The sequence below is a fragment of the Lithobates pipiens genome, unplaced genomic scaffold (assembly GCF_037356315.1).
Source record: "Lithobates pipiens isolate NorthernLeopardFrog02 unplaced genomic scaffold, aLitPip1_a1.2 Scaffold_13, whole genome shotgun sequence".
NCBI classification, from domain to species: Eukaryota; Metazoa; Chordata; class Amphibia; order Anura; family Ranidae; genus Lithobates; species Lithobates pipiens.
In genome coordinates this window covers 276,147,111-276,162,038 of record NW_027507718.1, presented here as the reverse complement: position 1 = coordinate 276,162,038, position 14,928 = coordinate 276,147,111, and the positions used below count along the sequence as shown (strand labels likewise).

At 42.9% G+C, this 14,928-nt stretch overlaps 1 protein-coding gene across 1 annotated transcript in view; it reads left to right on the top strand.

Annotated features, from left to right (window-relative positions):
* TACR3 (tachykinin receptor 3) overlaps window positions 1-14,928 on the top strand; it is a 333,651-nt gene that overhangs the window by 182,403 nt on the left and 136,320 nt on the right. Inside the window, exon 3 of the mRNA XM_077476657.1 lies at window positions 7,052-7,202. Coding sequence (XP_077332783.1) covers window positions 7,052-7,202 — 151 coding nt within the window. The remainder of the gene's footprint in view (window positions 1-7,051; window positions 7,203-14,928) is intronic.

Sequence of the window (14,928 nt, the reverse complement as noted above, 5' to 3'; positions counted from 1 at the left end):
CTGTACACTATGGGCCTGTTTTTCATTGATATCCTAAACATAACAGTGAAACTAGGCTTTCTTTGAATTATGATCTTGCAAAGAGTATTATTGTTTTCTATGCAATCTATATACAAAAAGATTTTTTTTATAACTTTTTTTTCTATTTTAACTACTTGCCACCTAGTATATATATATATATATATATATATATATATATATATATATATATATATATATTATATATTAATTTACATGGGGAGGGCCAGATATCTGGGGGTCTCCTTGTCCTAAAGGGTGCTTCCGTACATATTTTGATAAGTTGCCTCTGTGGACCCTCACATCCTCTTGAGGCATAGGATGTAAAGAAGATGCCCTTGTTTCCATCCACATGGCCATGAGGTCTCCCTAAGAATCCATACAAGACCATTATCATGCAGCCTGGCATGTCAGGAAATAGGGTGGCAATGAGTGCGTGCCTCCCCTCCTGAATTATACCAAGTCACATGCTCTCCACATTGGGAGAATATGTGGTCTAGACTCGCCTCCCCTTGCAAGGCACCTTTTCTCTATGTTGATGTTTACAAACATCCATTGATCCAGAAGGATTTGAGGTTCTGAGGGGCAAGTGACCTATCAGAATATGGAAGCACCCTTTAGAAAAAGAGGGCCCCAGATATCTGGCCCTCTCCACTACATGAATTATGACAGGGTACATAGTGTCCTTTAGGGATGAGCCGAACAACCCCCCACCAGGTTTGATTCGCACCAGAACATGCAAACAGGAAAAACGTTTGAGCGAACATGTGAATCCTATTTAAGTCTATGGGACACAAATATGAAAAATCAAAAGTGCTAATCTTAAAGGCTTATATTCAAGTTATTGCCATAAAAAGTGTATGGTGACCCGTGTGTACTGCCCTAGGGGACATGTATCAATGCAACATTTTTTTTTTAAATTACCATTTTTTCAGGAGCAGTGATTTTAATAATGCTTAAAGTGAAACAATGAAAATGAAATATTCCTGCCTGTAAAGTTGCACATCTGTGCGATGTGTAGAACAGTGCCACAGCAAAATTACATTTCTAAAGGAAAAAAGGTAATTTAAACTTGCTTGTGGTTGTAATGTATTGCCGGCTCCCTGCCCCCCCCCCCCAAATCCATACCAGCCCCTTTTTGGAGCATGCAGCCCTGAGGACAGATTAGGGGTGCAAGTGACCACCCCCTCCTGAAGCATACCTGGCCACATGCCCTCAACATGGGGAGGGTGCTTTGGGTGCATTGCCCCCCAAAGCACCTTGTCCACATGTTGATGGGGACAAGGACCTCTTCCCGACAGCCCTGGCCATTGGTTGTCAGGGTCTGTGGGTGGGGGGCTTATCAGAATCTGGAAGCCCCCTTTAATAAGAGGGCATCCAGGTCCCTCCCCCATCTATTTGAATGGGTATTGGGTATATTGTACCCCTACCCATTCACCAAAAAAAAGTATCAAAAAGTAAAAACCACAATAGACAGTTTTTGACAATTCCTTTATTAAAAAAAGAAAAAAGTGTACCGTGATACATCGTCAATCATGCTGCCCAAAGGACCCAAAAAACAAAAATAAAATAAAATGAAAAAAACTCTGCCTCAATGGGAGGCCTCCCAGTGACTGCTGTCTTTTGGCTTTGACACCCACTGACATAACCGAGTGACCCCATCCCCTCTGATGCCCCGCCATTGCCTATATAACAGCTGTTACAGACAAGAGACAGCAATCGCCGGGAGGCCTCCCATTGAGGCAGAACTTTTTTTTTTACTTTTCGGGTCCGTCGGAAGGCGTAATTGAAGATGGATGGACATTGCGGGACGTTTTTTGTCTTTTTTAATAAAGGAATTATCGAAAACAGTCTGTTGTGGTTTTTTACTTTTTTGACACTTTTTTTGGTTAGTGGGTAAGGGTACAATGTACCCAATACCTATTCACATAGGGGGAGCAGGGATCTGGGGCCACCTTGTTAAAGGGGGCTTCCAGATTCCAATAAGCTCCCACCCGCAGACCCCCAATTGCAAGGGTTGTCGAGAAGAGGTTCTTGTCCCCATCACCATGGGGACAAGGTGCTTTGGGGTGCCCCAAAGCACCCTCCCCATGTTAAGGGCAAGCGGCCTGGTATGGTTCAGGAGAGGGGAGCTTGCTCGCCCCCCCTTTCCTGGCCTGCCAGGCTGCTTGCTCGTATAAGGGTCTGGTATGGATTTTGGGGGGAACCTCGCGCAAATTTGTTTTTAAATTATGGCATGGAGTTTCCCTTAAAATATATATATATATATATTAATACATTGCGCCTGCATCCTGCATGTCACTAACTAACCTGCCTAATCAAGTTCTCTCAATCTCCTCCACGTATCACATTACATACGGCCACCGTGTAGGCAGCCTTATATAGTGTGGGGCATGGACCCTGTCTTTGGCCAATCATGGCCAATCATGGCTCTCACTGCAGACCACGCTGTGATTGGCCAAAGCATGCAGGTCAGGTGCATGCTTTGGCCAATCATCATCTGTCAATGCATTGCGATCTTGCAGTGCATTATAGGGCGCTCTGCTGCACTTGAATTTGCCACAGATACCCCATATGTTCGGTTCATTTGCAAACAATGTTTGAACGCCCATGTTTGAGTCGAACTTATGTCCCTAGTGCCCTTTGTTGCCCATTCACAGAAAAGAAAAAACGTAAAAGAAAACACCCACTTTATTGAAAATTGTTTTATTGTAAATAAACAATGTCCCCTGATGTAAATCCAACATCTATCATATTACCCAGTAATGTTGATCCATGTCAATCATACTAAGAAACATGCAATGACATGGACCCACCGCACCAGAAAATTCTCACCCACTGCAACTCCCCTCGTAGAAGACAGATCTCTGCCAGATTCTATGTGAAAACAAACCAGCTGGGATCCCGGGGGGACATCACTGATAAAATTCAGTCATGGTAGTGCTACATGACAGACTTCCAGCTTGTTTTCAAACATCATTTGGAAGTTTGGGCATGCAAACTTGCCAAATGTCAATTGAAACCTGAAGCAGAAAACCTGTTTTAAGAGATATACTGTATGTTGACTTCCATTGTTGACCTCCTTCTGAAAATACTAGTTATGTTAACTCATAGCATCCATGCTTTTTAAGACACTGTCCAAGATCAGAAGACATATCAGACATATTTTAATGGTAACTCCCTATCTTAATAAATTATTAGAAGAAGGGGTCAACAAAGGAAGCCTCTATGGTTTGCTTTCAAAGGCAACTCCGGACAAAAATGTATTTATTTATTTGTTTAGAACATAGCAGATAAGAGTTATGCCGCGTACGCACGACCAGACTTTTTGACAGCAAAGGTCCGACGGAACGAGTTCGTCGGACAATTCGATCGTGTGTGGGCTCCATCAGACCTTTGCTTGCCAAAAATCCGGCGGACTTTAGAAATGTTTTAAATTTTCCCACCAGAACTCCGCCGGACCGAGAAATCCATTCCTGTGTATGCTAGTTCGACGGACAAAAACTGACGCTAGGGCAGCTATTGGCTACTGGCTATGAATTTCCTTATTCTAGTCCGGTCGTACGTCATCACGTTCTAATCCGTCGGACTTTGGTGCGATTGTATGTGGCCAAGTCCGTTTATTCGGAAAGTCCGTCGGAACTCCGCCGAAAGTCCGTCGGACCTAGTCCCTCGAAAAGTCCGGTCGTGTGTACGCGGCATTATAATCTCAGTTTGATTTTACTGATAAGATCTGGATGAGATTTTCACTTCCTGTCTCAGTTTCCATACTGTCACTAGGGCACAAATTTAACTTTTTCAGAATTCACCTCACTATTAGGGATGAGCTTCGTGTTCGAGTCGAACGTACGTTCGACTCGAACATTGGCCGTTCGGCCGTTCGGCGAATTCCGAACGTTTTGGCCGTTCGCGTCAAAATTCGAGTGACGCGCGCGCGGACCACAATGCACTGCGTTGGCGCAGTGCATTGCTGCCCGATGATTGGCCAAGCATGCACTGTGACCCCGCATGCTTGGCCAATCGCAGCGCCGGCAGCAAGGAGAGCCATGATTGGCCACAGGCATCCTGCCTGTGGCCAATCATAGCTCAGGCTGTGTAGTGCACGCCCCACACTATATAAGGCCGCCTTTAAGGCGGCCTCCTGTAGTGTGTTACTTTGCATCTGAAGCAGTGGGTGTTCTGTGTACCTTCAACACAGTACACACCAATCGTTTTTGGCTGATTTCCTATCTTGCTGCTGTGTAGTGGTTGTTGTCTGTGCCCTGACTGCAGTATACACCACTATATTCACCTCACCTATATAGCTAGTGAACTAGCTTTAACCACTTAACAACTGCCCATTGCCGATTAACGGCTTCAGGGCGGTTGTTTAACTCAGAGAGGCCGTTAATTAACGGCCTCCCAGAATTCTGCTCTCGCGTGCCCCGAGGTGTGCGCACTCGAGAGCATCCGTGACCGCCGGGTCCATAGGACCCGGCGCATCACGGTAAACGGCCGCTCATAGCGGCCGTTTACCACGTGATTGCTCCGTCAAATGACGGAGTGATCACTTGGAAACAAACCGGCGTCATGTTATGACGCCTGTTCCTCCCTCCCCTTTCTGTACCGATCGGTACAGCGGAGGGGAAAGAGATCGGTGTCAGCAGCGATGTGGGCTGCATCTGCAGTGCCCACATCGCTGCTCACCGAATTTAACCCCTCAATTCCCTGCCAATACTCTGCAATACCAGTGCATACTCTGCAGTACCCTGCCATTACTCTGCAGTACCCCGCCATTACTCTGCAGTACCCCGCCATTACTCTGCAGTGCAGTACCCCGCCATTACTCTGCAGTGCAGTACCCTGCCATTACTCTGCAGTGCAGTACCCTGCCATTACTCTGTAGTACCCCGCCATTACTCTGCAGTGCAGTACCCCGCCATTACTCTGCAGTGCAGTACCCCGCCATTACTCTGCAGTGCAGTACCCTGCCATTACTCTGCAGTGCAGTACCCCGCCATTACTCTGCAGTACCCCGCCATTACTCTGCAGTGCAGTACCCCGCCATTACTCTGCAGTGCAGTACCCCGCCATTACTCTGCAGTGCAGTACCCTGCCATTACTCTGCAGTGCAGTACCCTGCTATTACTCTGTAGTACCCCGCCAATACCCCGCCAATACTCTGTAATACCCTGCCATAAATTGCCATACCCAGCCATACTCAGAGATACCCAGCCATACTCAGTGATACCCTGAAATACCCAGCCATAGACGCCCCCCACCCCTCACCGCCCTCCGGTGCTTCTACCAACTCGCCAGTACGATCAAAGCCAGAATCTTTTTTTTATTTTTTATTTCAGGCTTCCCAGCCTAGAGGTGAGATGTGGGGTCATATTGACCCCCCAGATTTCACTGTAAAGAGGACCTGTCACCCCATATTCCTATTACAAGGGATGCTTACATTTCTTGTAATAGGAATAAAAGTGATTAAAAATATATTTTTGGGAAAAAAAATGTCAAACTAAAATAAATAAAGTAAAATGAACAATAAAAAAATAAAATAAAAATTAAAGCGCCCATGTCCCCATGTGCTCGCATGTGCCACACATGTGAGGTATCGCCGAGAATGTTAGAGCGAGAGCAATAATTCTAGTCCTAGACCTCCTCTGCAACTCAAAACATGTAACCAGTAAAAAAATATTTAAAGCGTCGCCTATGGGGATTTTTTAAGTAGCGACGTTTGGCGCCATTCCACGGGCATGTGCAATTTTGAAGAGTGACATGTTTGATATCTATTTACTCAGCATAACTTCATCTTTCACTTTATGCAAACATTGGGCTAACAAGTGGTTAATAATAGAGCTTGCAGTCAGTAGTGTTAGGAGATAGTGCGTGCTGTCTGCGTGCTCTGTACCCAGTACATACCGCTATAATATAGGGCAGGCCCCTACTTTCAAACATCCAACTTACAAACATCTCCTACTTGCAAACGCAAGGAGACAGCAGCAAGTGAGATGAAAAAAGATGGACGACAAAACAAATTATACAGGGGTGATAACCCTTCCCTATGTTTTCCAAAAAGCTTAAAGATAGTTTTTTTGACTGGAGCTACACTTTAAAAATGTACCGGTTGAAAATGACAAACAGATTCAACTTAACACAACAAACCTACACAGTCCCTGTCTTGTTTGCACCGCCTGTATACTTCTGTTCTGAGTATATAGGGCCTGGGGGCCACACGCATTTCCTTTTTTTAATATGGGTACGGGGTTCCCCTTAATATGCGTACAAGACCCAAATAGGCTGGTAATGGGCAGGGAGGGTGCAGGAACCAGATATAACATTAAAACCGCAAGCAGTTTTAAATGGTGTTATTTCCGTTTAATGTCATTTTGTGCAGGGACTGTTCTAAACACGGGAAACACGTGGCACTTCACAGGCATACTACAGACACCCCGCAGGCACCATATTTAAAGGAATATTTCACTTTTTTTTTTTCACTTTAATCGTCATTAAAATCAGTGCTCCCGCCAAAACGGTAGTTTTTAAAACTTTTTTTTGCAGTGACCCATGTCCCCTGAGGCAGGAGGCAGGTCGCCAAACCCTTTTTAGGACACTATCTTGCATATTAGCCGTTAAAATGAGCACTTTCCAATTCGAACGTTCGAGTCCCATAGACTTCAATGGGGTTCTAACGTTCGTACCGAACGCGGGGGTCGTTCGCAAGTTCTGGTGCGAACCGAACCGGGGGGTGTTCGGCTCATCCCTACTCACTATTGTCAGAATAGAAAGTCTGGAGAAATATCCCTAATTTAGGTCATAGAGAGCAGAAAAAAAAGAAATGCAAAAAAAGGTTTGGTTCAAAAAAGGTTTGACAACCTATAAGTTTCATAGTAAAAACTAACAAGGGCACCATGTTAATGTTTAGTACCTATAAATACTTCTTTTATAAGTACCACTTTTACTTACCACCTAAAAATGTATTGGTATTAAACTGTTTGTTGTGATATTGTTACCCAATGCATTTAACCTGTATTACTCATTTATATTTTAGGTATCAAATCATTGTGGTCTTGTTTGTGTACTGCTTCCCATTGCTTGTCATGGGAATTACATATACGATTGTTGGAATTACTCTATGGGGTGGAGAAATACCTGGAGATACATCTGACAAATATCATGAGCAACTCAGGGCTAAAAGAAAGGTAACTTTTATTTACTGATTATGGATAATAGATTACCTCTTGATAATTGGTCATTCTGTAAAAATATATTAGTTTATATATATATTATACTTTATTATTTTGTATTGGTCTTGTTTTTATTTATTTTTTATGTATTGATTTATTGTTATATAAATCTTAACAGACAAATGCATTCGAAAAATATTCATGAAAATTCTATACCGTAACAAACAGTGCATTGGGTTAAGTCCCTAAGATACACAACAATTTTTCAATGTCACGATCAATAATAAGATTATTAACAAGCCAATGCTATAAAAAGCAAAGCAATCTGCAAAAATCCTGCTTGTAACAAGATTGCATTATATTACATAACTTTTTATATCCCTGGTCTGCGTGCCTAGATACATTGCATCCCTATACTTGTTCTGTTCTCCACCTTAATTTGCACATTGGAGGTAATTCAGGCATGCCACTGAGTCATTATTATTCTAATTTGTAATACATCCCACATCTTTTTTGAATTTAAAATAGCTCTACTTTTTGTAAAGGAATAAACACATACAATGTAATTTACTTTCTATATGCACAGGCACTGAGATAAAAAAGAGACAGCACGCACAGGAAGTAAAGATCAACCCTTCAAAAGATACAGAACATTATGCCATCATCTACTGTATTCCATTAATTAGATCTGTACTATATTACATACACCTCACTCACTCTCCAGTATTCATGTACCCAGTGAGTTCACTCTGCATTACCTATGCCATCAGTGGAGTGCTGGCACTTCAGCACACGATTCACACCATGCAGCCAGTAAGATCTGCTCCTCAGTGCACACAATTAATTATGCAGTATCTGTAGTGATCTTCAATAGCACAACTTACTTCCACATTTTCCATGCCAACACAGAACATATATTTCACACAGAATGTGATTTACTGCACATGTTTTATTCTCTTATATATATCACATTGTCTCTAGCAGGGTTTATATTTTTCTTGTAATAGCTGTACCCCCAGAAGGGCTGCTGGTAGTTATGGTCCATCTGTCACCCTGCACAACCAGACACACAATCCTCAGCCACTCAGTAGACAGAAAACACTTTGTTTTTTATTTATTTATTTGGGGGAAAAAACTTTGATGGAGTTCAGGTGGCTAAGGTATATATGGGATGCTCAGTTAATAGTAAAAGCAATAGGGTCTAAGAACTATATACATCTCTGGTATATACAACTTCCTATCTTCTACCTCCAGCACAAACTTGCTTCACTATGGTTCCTATGGTGTAGCAAAATTGGTAGTCCCAGTGCTAGCTGTCCCACATGGCTACTGATCCCAGTACCAACTCTTCAGGCCCTACCAGCCCTCCTAGCTGCAGCTGCCTCTTTCCAATGACCATGCCACCACAGTCCTCTCCACTGGCTCTGCACCCATCCCAAACTGCATGCCCCCAGTTCTATCAGGTGTGCCTCCTAGTCCTTCTGACTGTGTCACTCACCAGCCCCCTTGGCTTCAACTTCTTGTTCCTCCTGGAAACTTGCTTGACAGTGTTATCCTGCTGTCCTCTCCTTACCTCCTATCCAGGACACCTCTGTTGGTTTTAGGAAGGTCCCATCTACACCCGAGCACAGGCCCAAGCCTCCCCCAGACTAGGGTGCTCCCTCCAAGGCCACCACAGCCTAACACTCCATTTCCAGCTTCCACCAGCACAACTCCCCCTGGGCTGATCCTGAGTATTTGAGGAGGCCTGTCCCCCGCCAACCCAAGTTGGGGATGGTCAGGGCCCTCAGAATACTCAAGGCAGCTCCACCTCTTTTCTCCTCCTTTCTATTCAGAAGATTCTAGCATGTTCTGGAAACAAGTGGGAGGTCTCAGTGATGCTGCCTGTGAGTCACGCGGCTTTCCCTGGATTTCTGCCAACCCAGGAAAAAAAACAAGCAGGCCTGGCTGCTAGCCAAACCTGCATACATTTGCCTACACTGACTAAAATCTGACTATAATCTAAACTACTCATCTAGCACACTAGAGGATGCTATATAAAAATGTATAATATCTTTAAAAACGTGAGATTGTAAGTAGTGTAGGGCAGGGATACTGAATTAAAATTCACAGAGGTCTGGTTAATAAAATGTTCTTCCAGCGGAGGTCCAAGTCTCATGTTTGTGCTTTAATTACATTCTTTACATCATTGCCTCCTGCATGCATCACAGTCCCTTCACCCTTTAGGGCCTGATCACCCCGGCCCTGGTAAAATGCAGGGTTCTGCTGTATGGGCACCTGTTAGTGTGAAGTACAGGAAGTGGCGGGGCAAGTTTCAAAATTACATTTCATTCATTTTATGCACCATGGCTCGATGCATAGAAACAGACTGTAGAGCCTTTTGGTTAGCTCCAGTGAGTTGCCAAAAAATGCAGTGTGAACAGGGCATATAGAAAACAATGACTATATATAAAAGGTGAAAAAATTGCGCTCTCTGTTAACAATATCACAAGAAATGATTAAATCATTGCTGAAATTCAGTGTGAACTCAAAGCCAGTGAGTTAATATTAGAAAAAATATGGTATCAAAAAGTGTCCTCAAAGTAAAAATATAAATGTGAACATGTGTCCATGTGTAAATATTATAAAAAAAAAAAAATTGCCCATATCGTTTTTCAAATAAAATTACATGAAGTGCATGGCTCCAAGTGCACCGCTCCCAGTGACAAATAAAGATATATCCATGTTCCACCAGTGTTAAGGATAAATGTGCCTCTTACCAGATCCTCACAATCACTAAATTATAAGAGACCATGGAATGCCTGAGATAAGAAAATATCCTGTGTGTAGCTCTGTCTACTTAACACACCAGCACTCTTGGGAGATGGATCGTAAGCCCGATGATTAGCATCCCAGCCTCCACACATGTGTACCATGGCTTCCTATTAACCTTACACTCAGACCATAATATATGTATGGAAAAAAGAAGGCTCATCATGCAATACATAAACTCAGGAATTTATTAAAAAATAAAGCCATTGCACTTACAATTAAAGCAAAACAATCAAGTGGTAGAGAGAGGAAGATCCGGCCATGGGATACACCGACAGGTCTGGACTGTAGTAATGTAGCACCTGTCACCCACTGATGCATTTCCCCGTAAAGGCTATGTCTGGGAATTCAGGAATCATAAAACCTGCAGCAGTCTTTCTTTTGGATTTAGCGCATATAGGTATACTATAGATACATAGAAAACAATTGTTTTCTAATGTCCTTGCAGAGACCTATGTTTTTCTAGTGCAGGAAAACATAGATCTCTGCGCAAGTGGGAATGAGCCCTTAAATCATTGTCTTCAGTCCTCTCTTCTGTTGTGGATGGTAGAGGGTCAGGACAGTGTGTAAATCTCACCTATTCCCGCATCCACAGCCACCTGCAGCCACACTCACAGCAAAGTTTTGGGCACGGGAAATCAGATGGGGCAAAACCACCATGCGATTTCCCAGTGGCAGCATTTTTTAATGCAGGCCCTCAGTCCCTGAATCCTTACACCACAGTCCCCTTCACATCATAGTCTCTCCCTCTCCCCATCCTTACATCACAGTGCTCCCTTTACAGCCCCCCTTCCTTCTTACACCACTGACCCCCCATTCCATCAATATGGAAAAAAACTAACATGAGATCAAGGAGCTGAATCACTTGTGCTTCCATCCCGCTCCTTAACAACCAGCTATTCTTCACACAGAATTCAAATTGGTCTATAATTTTGCGTCCAATTTGATTTCTAAATGTTCTGAAAATTTGCAATTCATTAGAAAGCAAATATATTAAATAAAATGAAACAAATTTAAACTGAATTCCTTACTATTTTATTCAGAGATTAGGATACATTCGGATCTCAGAATAACCAAAAATTTGTCCAAATTTACATTTGAATTGAAACAATTTGCACTACTTATTGTTACCTAAATACATCCCGTGTATCATTTCATAATTACTGTTACTTTGTTTAGTCCCTGTGTGGGCTATTCCCTTCTGTAAGAATACAGGGCTTGTCTGAATTCTCTTCATTGACTAGCTGACATGATGTTGTTGAAACAACATGCTTTATGGGCATTTCCTTTAATGCTGTACATTTTAAATAAGACATTGATTTGCTTAATGTGAAAAGTTAAAATGCTTTTTTTTTTACCTTATTGTATTCCCTGCATTAAAGAGGTTCTAAAACTATTTTTTTTTTTTTTACCTTAACACATTCTCTGCATTAGGGTAAAAAATGTTTAGCCATTAGTTTCACCGCTTTACCCCTCCCCTATACTTACCTGAGCCTTATCTTGATCCAGCTCTGTACCTGTCTGTAGTGGCTCGCCCTGCTCCTACAGGCTTTGCTGAGCCAATGGTTATGGCTACTGTCAGTCAAATCCTGTGACAAGGGAGTGGGGAAATGAGAGAGTGGGGGAGTGAGGGAGTGAGGTATTGGGCCAAGCCACGCTGTCTGCGTCTATCTACAAAGCAGCGCAGCTTGAAATTAAGCCTGCAGATGTGCTACATGTGCACACATAGATGAGGAAGAGCAGTCAGTGCCATCAGGAAACCTCAGAAGAGGAATACCATTGCACAGAGCAGGTAAGTATAACATGTTTATTATTTTAAATTAAAAAAAGGAAAAGAGAAGGGTGCAGGCAATCTTTTCTGATGCAATGAGATTTTGAAGTTGAATCTTCAGGACTTGATGGATTACCCAACGGCTATTATAAAAATTTGCTGATCATTTGACACCTCATTTAGTCTTATATTTGAATTATTTGAGAAGAGGCAATCTTATCTTGACAGATTAAAACAGGGCATATATTAGTGTAATCCAAAAAAAACACATAAGGACCTTGCAGAAATATCAAACTACAGACCGATCTCATTAATTCATTGTGAACTTAAAATTCTTACAAAAACATTAGCACTGCTATTAAACTCTTTTTTTAGAACACTATATCCATCAGGATTTATTAGATTTCGACAAACATCAGCTCATATATGTCGATCATGGAACCTTATCATGGCAGTTCACTCACAGTGAGATTCTCCACTGACCGGACACGATATGTTATTGTCATTAGATCTCCACAAGGCATTTGACAGTCTTTCTCGGAATTACTTATTTTTGGTGTTAGAAACCATGGGATTTGACTCTTTCTTCCTATGTGTTCTGCATCCTTTATATCACACTCCCACAGCACATATTTTTCTTAAGGGTTACGAAACAGACCCCCTAGATATACAATGAGGCACACGACAAGGTTATCCCTTATCACCCCTCTTATTTGCAATTTCAATGGAACCACTAGCTATCGCTATACATGATCATCCCAATATCAAAGGCATTCATTGTGGTCATTCCAACATAAATGTGCATTATTTGCGGACAATGTTTTACTGTACATTACTTCCCCTCATACAACATATAATAATATTTCCTCCTTGTACAGGAGGAAGCTGAAGGGGTATGTACAAGGAGTACAAATAGTTGTCCCAAAGACCAAATACTGTCTATTTATCCACACGAGGCATCCCATGTCTCCCATCCCCATCCAAGTTATACCCCTCAATAAAACTAAAAAACTAAGTTCACTGACTGCTTTATGTCTTGGAGTGCCTGAGAGTGGATGCAGGGCTGAGCAGGGTGACAGACAAACCGCAATTCTCAGTGGCCCCTACATGGGTACCACTACATATGGTTCCCTCAAGGATTGCCAAATGCTTCTTCTAGATGTTTTAAGGGAACTATTGTCCATACTTGGTGGCGATGTCCCAGAATGAACAGATTTTGTTTTAGCCCTTGTACACACGGTCGGACATTCCGATGGACAATGTCCGATAGGACCGTGTTCGTGTTGTCGGATAATCCGACAGTGTGTGGGCTCCATCGGACTGTTTCCATCTGAGTAACCGACGGACCAAGTTTTCCAACTTGGCTATAAGATTTTCCGACAACATGCTCCGATCGGACAAAGTCCTATCATGTGTAGCCTACTCCGACGGACAAGGTGCCAGGCCTGCTCACAATCAAATTCGGACACGGAAGCGCTCGCTCAGGTAAAACTACCGCTCATAATCGATATAGCACATTCGTCACGCTGCCATGTTAAAAATTCTTTCATGCAGCGCATTCTCTTCTTCTTTACAATGCTGCAAGAATGAACTTGTTTTGATGCTCATATTCACACACACACTTCTCCCGAACGTATTTCTTTATTCTTTTTACTAATTTCAGCAATACAATATTTTAAATCGTCACATCTACCCAATCTTTTTTTTTTTGTGGTTGTTTTTTTTAATCAACATCTCCTTTTTTGACAGTTTGCTCATCTTTGCATTTTTTTGGGTGTGTTTTGTGTGTCAACTTACCACAACACCATTATTATCTTTTTAATTTTGTTTTTCTTTTTTAATCTACAGGAGGTTGTTTGGTGTTGGTGCCCCTTGTTATTCATTTCATTTTGTATTTTTGAAATGTACCTGCCTACTCACAAATAAACTGTCTTTTTTTAAGTAAAACACATACGCAAGTATTTCTTCAAACAAAAAAAAACCTTTATTTAGGTGTCAGTAACAGATAAAGAGGGAGGCAGCACTGGAGAAACTGGGGAGATTAGTGAAGCCTTTGGCCCCCAGGGCACACATCAGCTATTTAAATGCAAAAATTGGTGGCCTGAGGAGTACATGTCTGAAGGAGAGAAGTCTGGTCCTGAAGTCCAAGAAACCCGGAACAGCAGCAAATGGCATCTATGTTCCCAGGCTGTGGTACTACAAGAGGCTGCATCTTCTGTCAGACCAGACTGAACCCAGGTTATCACACTCTGGTCTTCCTTCCACGCTTCCTTCCAGGCTGTGGCTGTGGTGCTGGAGGTGCGGCAGAAGGAGGAGGAGGCGGAGGGGCATGGGCCAAATCACACAAGTGGGTTGTTTGTGTGATTAGGCCCAACAGCCCCTTGTTGAGGGTGTGGAGAATTAGCTCCTCACACAAGATCTATTGCCCCTCCTCCATTTGCTGGAGTTTGCAGGCAGCCAATGCGGCAAAGGCCTCTTGATAGGTAGGGGTGGCTTTGAGGGCCCGCTGAAGCCTCCCTGATCAGCTTCAGAGCCGACTCCTCCACATTCCCCCCCTTTCTCGCCCTTTTGCGTGGAAGGCAGAGGGGAGGGACCTGGGATTCAGTCAGGCTCCTCCGCCTACCCACCGCTTGACTGCAGCTTACCCCTGCCTCCTCCTGGCTGCCACTTTCCACAGCCACCTCCTGGCTGCTGCATTCTACACCCTCCTGTTCCTGGCTGAGGTCTTCCTGTGTATGAAAAAGGGACATAGTTTTAGTTTTTGGTTCATCAAACACACACAATTTTCAGCTCAAGACTGTTGCAAATTATTAACAAATAGAAAAGACTATCATTCTGAGCCCAGCATTTTTCATTCTTGGCCCAAAGGTTTTGCCCACTACTGTCTATTGATATGTGAAACACTTTCTAAAATCAGCAATTAGAGAGCAAAAATCAAGTTAACATCATTCATTTTTGCTCCCAAAATATGTACAACAATACTATACCTGGCTCAAGCTGGGCTCCCCCAGTTCTTCCTGAGTGGAAGGCCCAGGTTGGGCGTCGGAAGACTCAGCGGGTGTGGAATGTAGCATAGAAGGACGCGTAGAAGGAAGGGTAGAGAGGGATTCCCTGATCTGGTCTGACAGAAACTGCATCCTCTCATAATACCACAGCCTG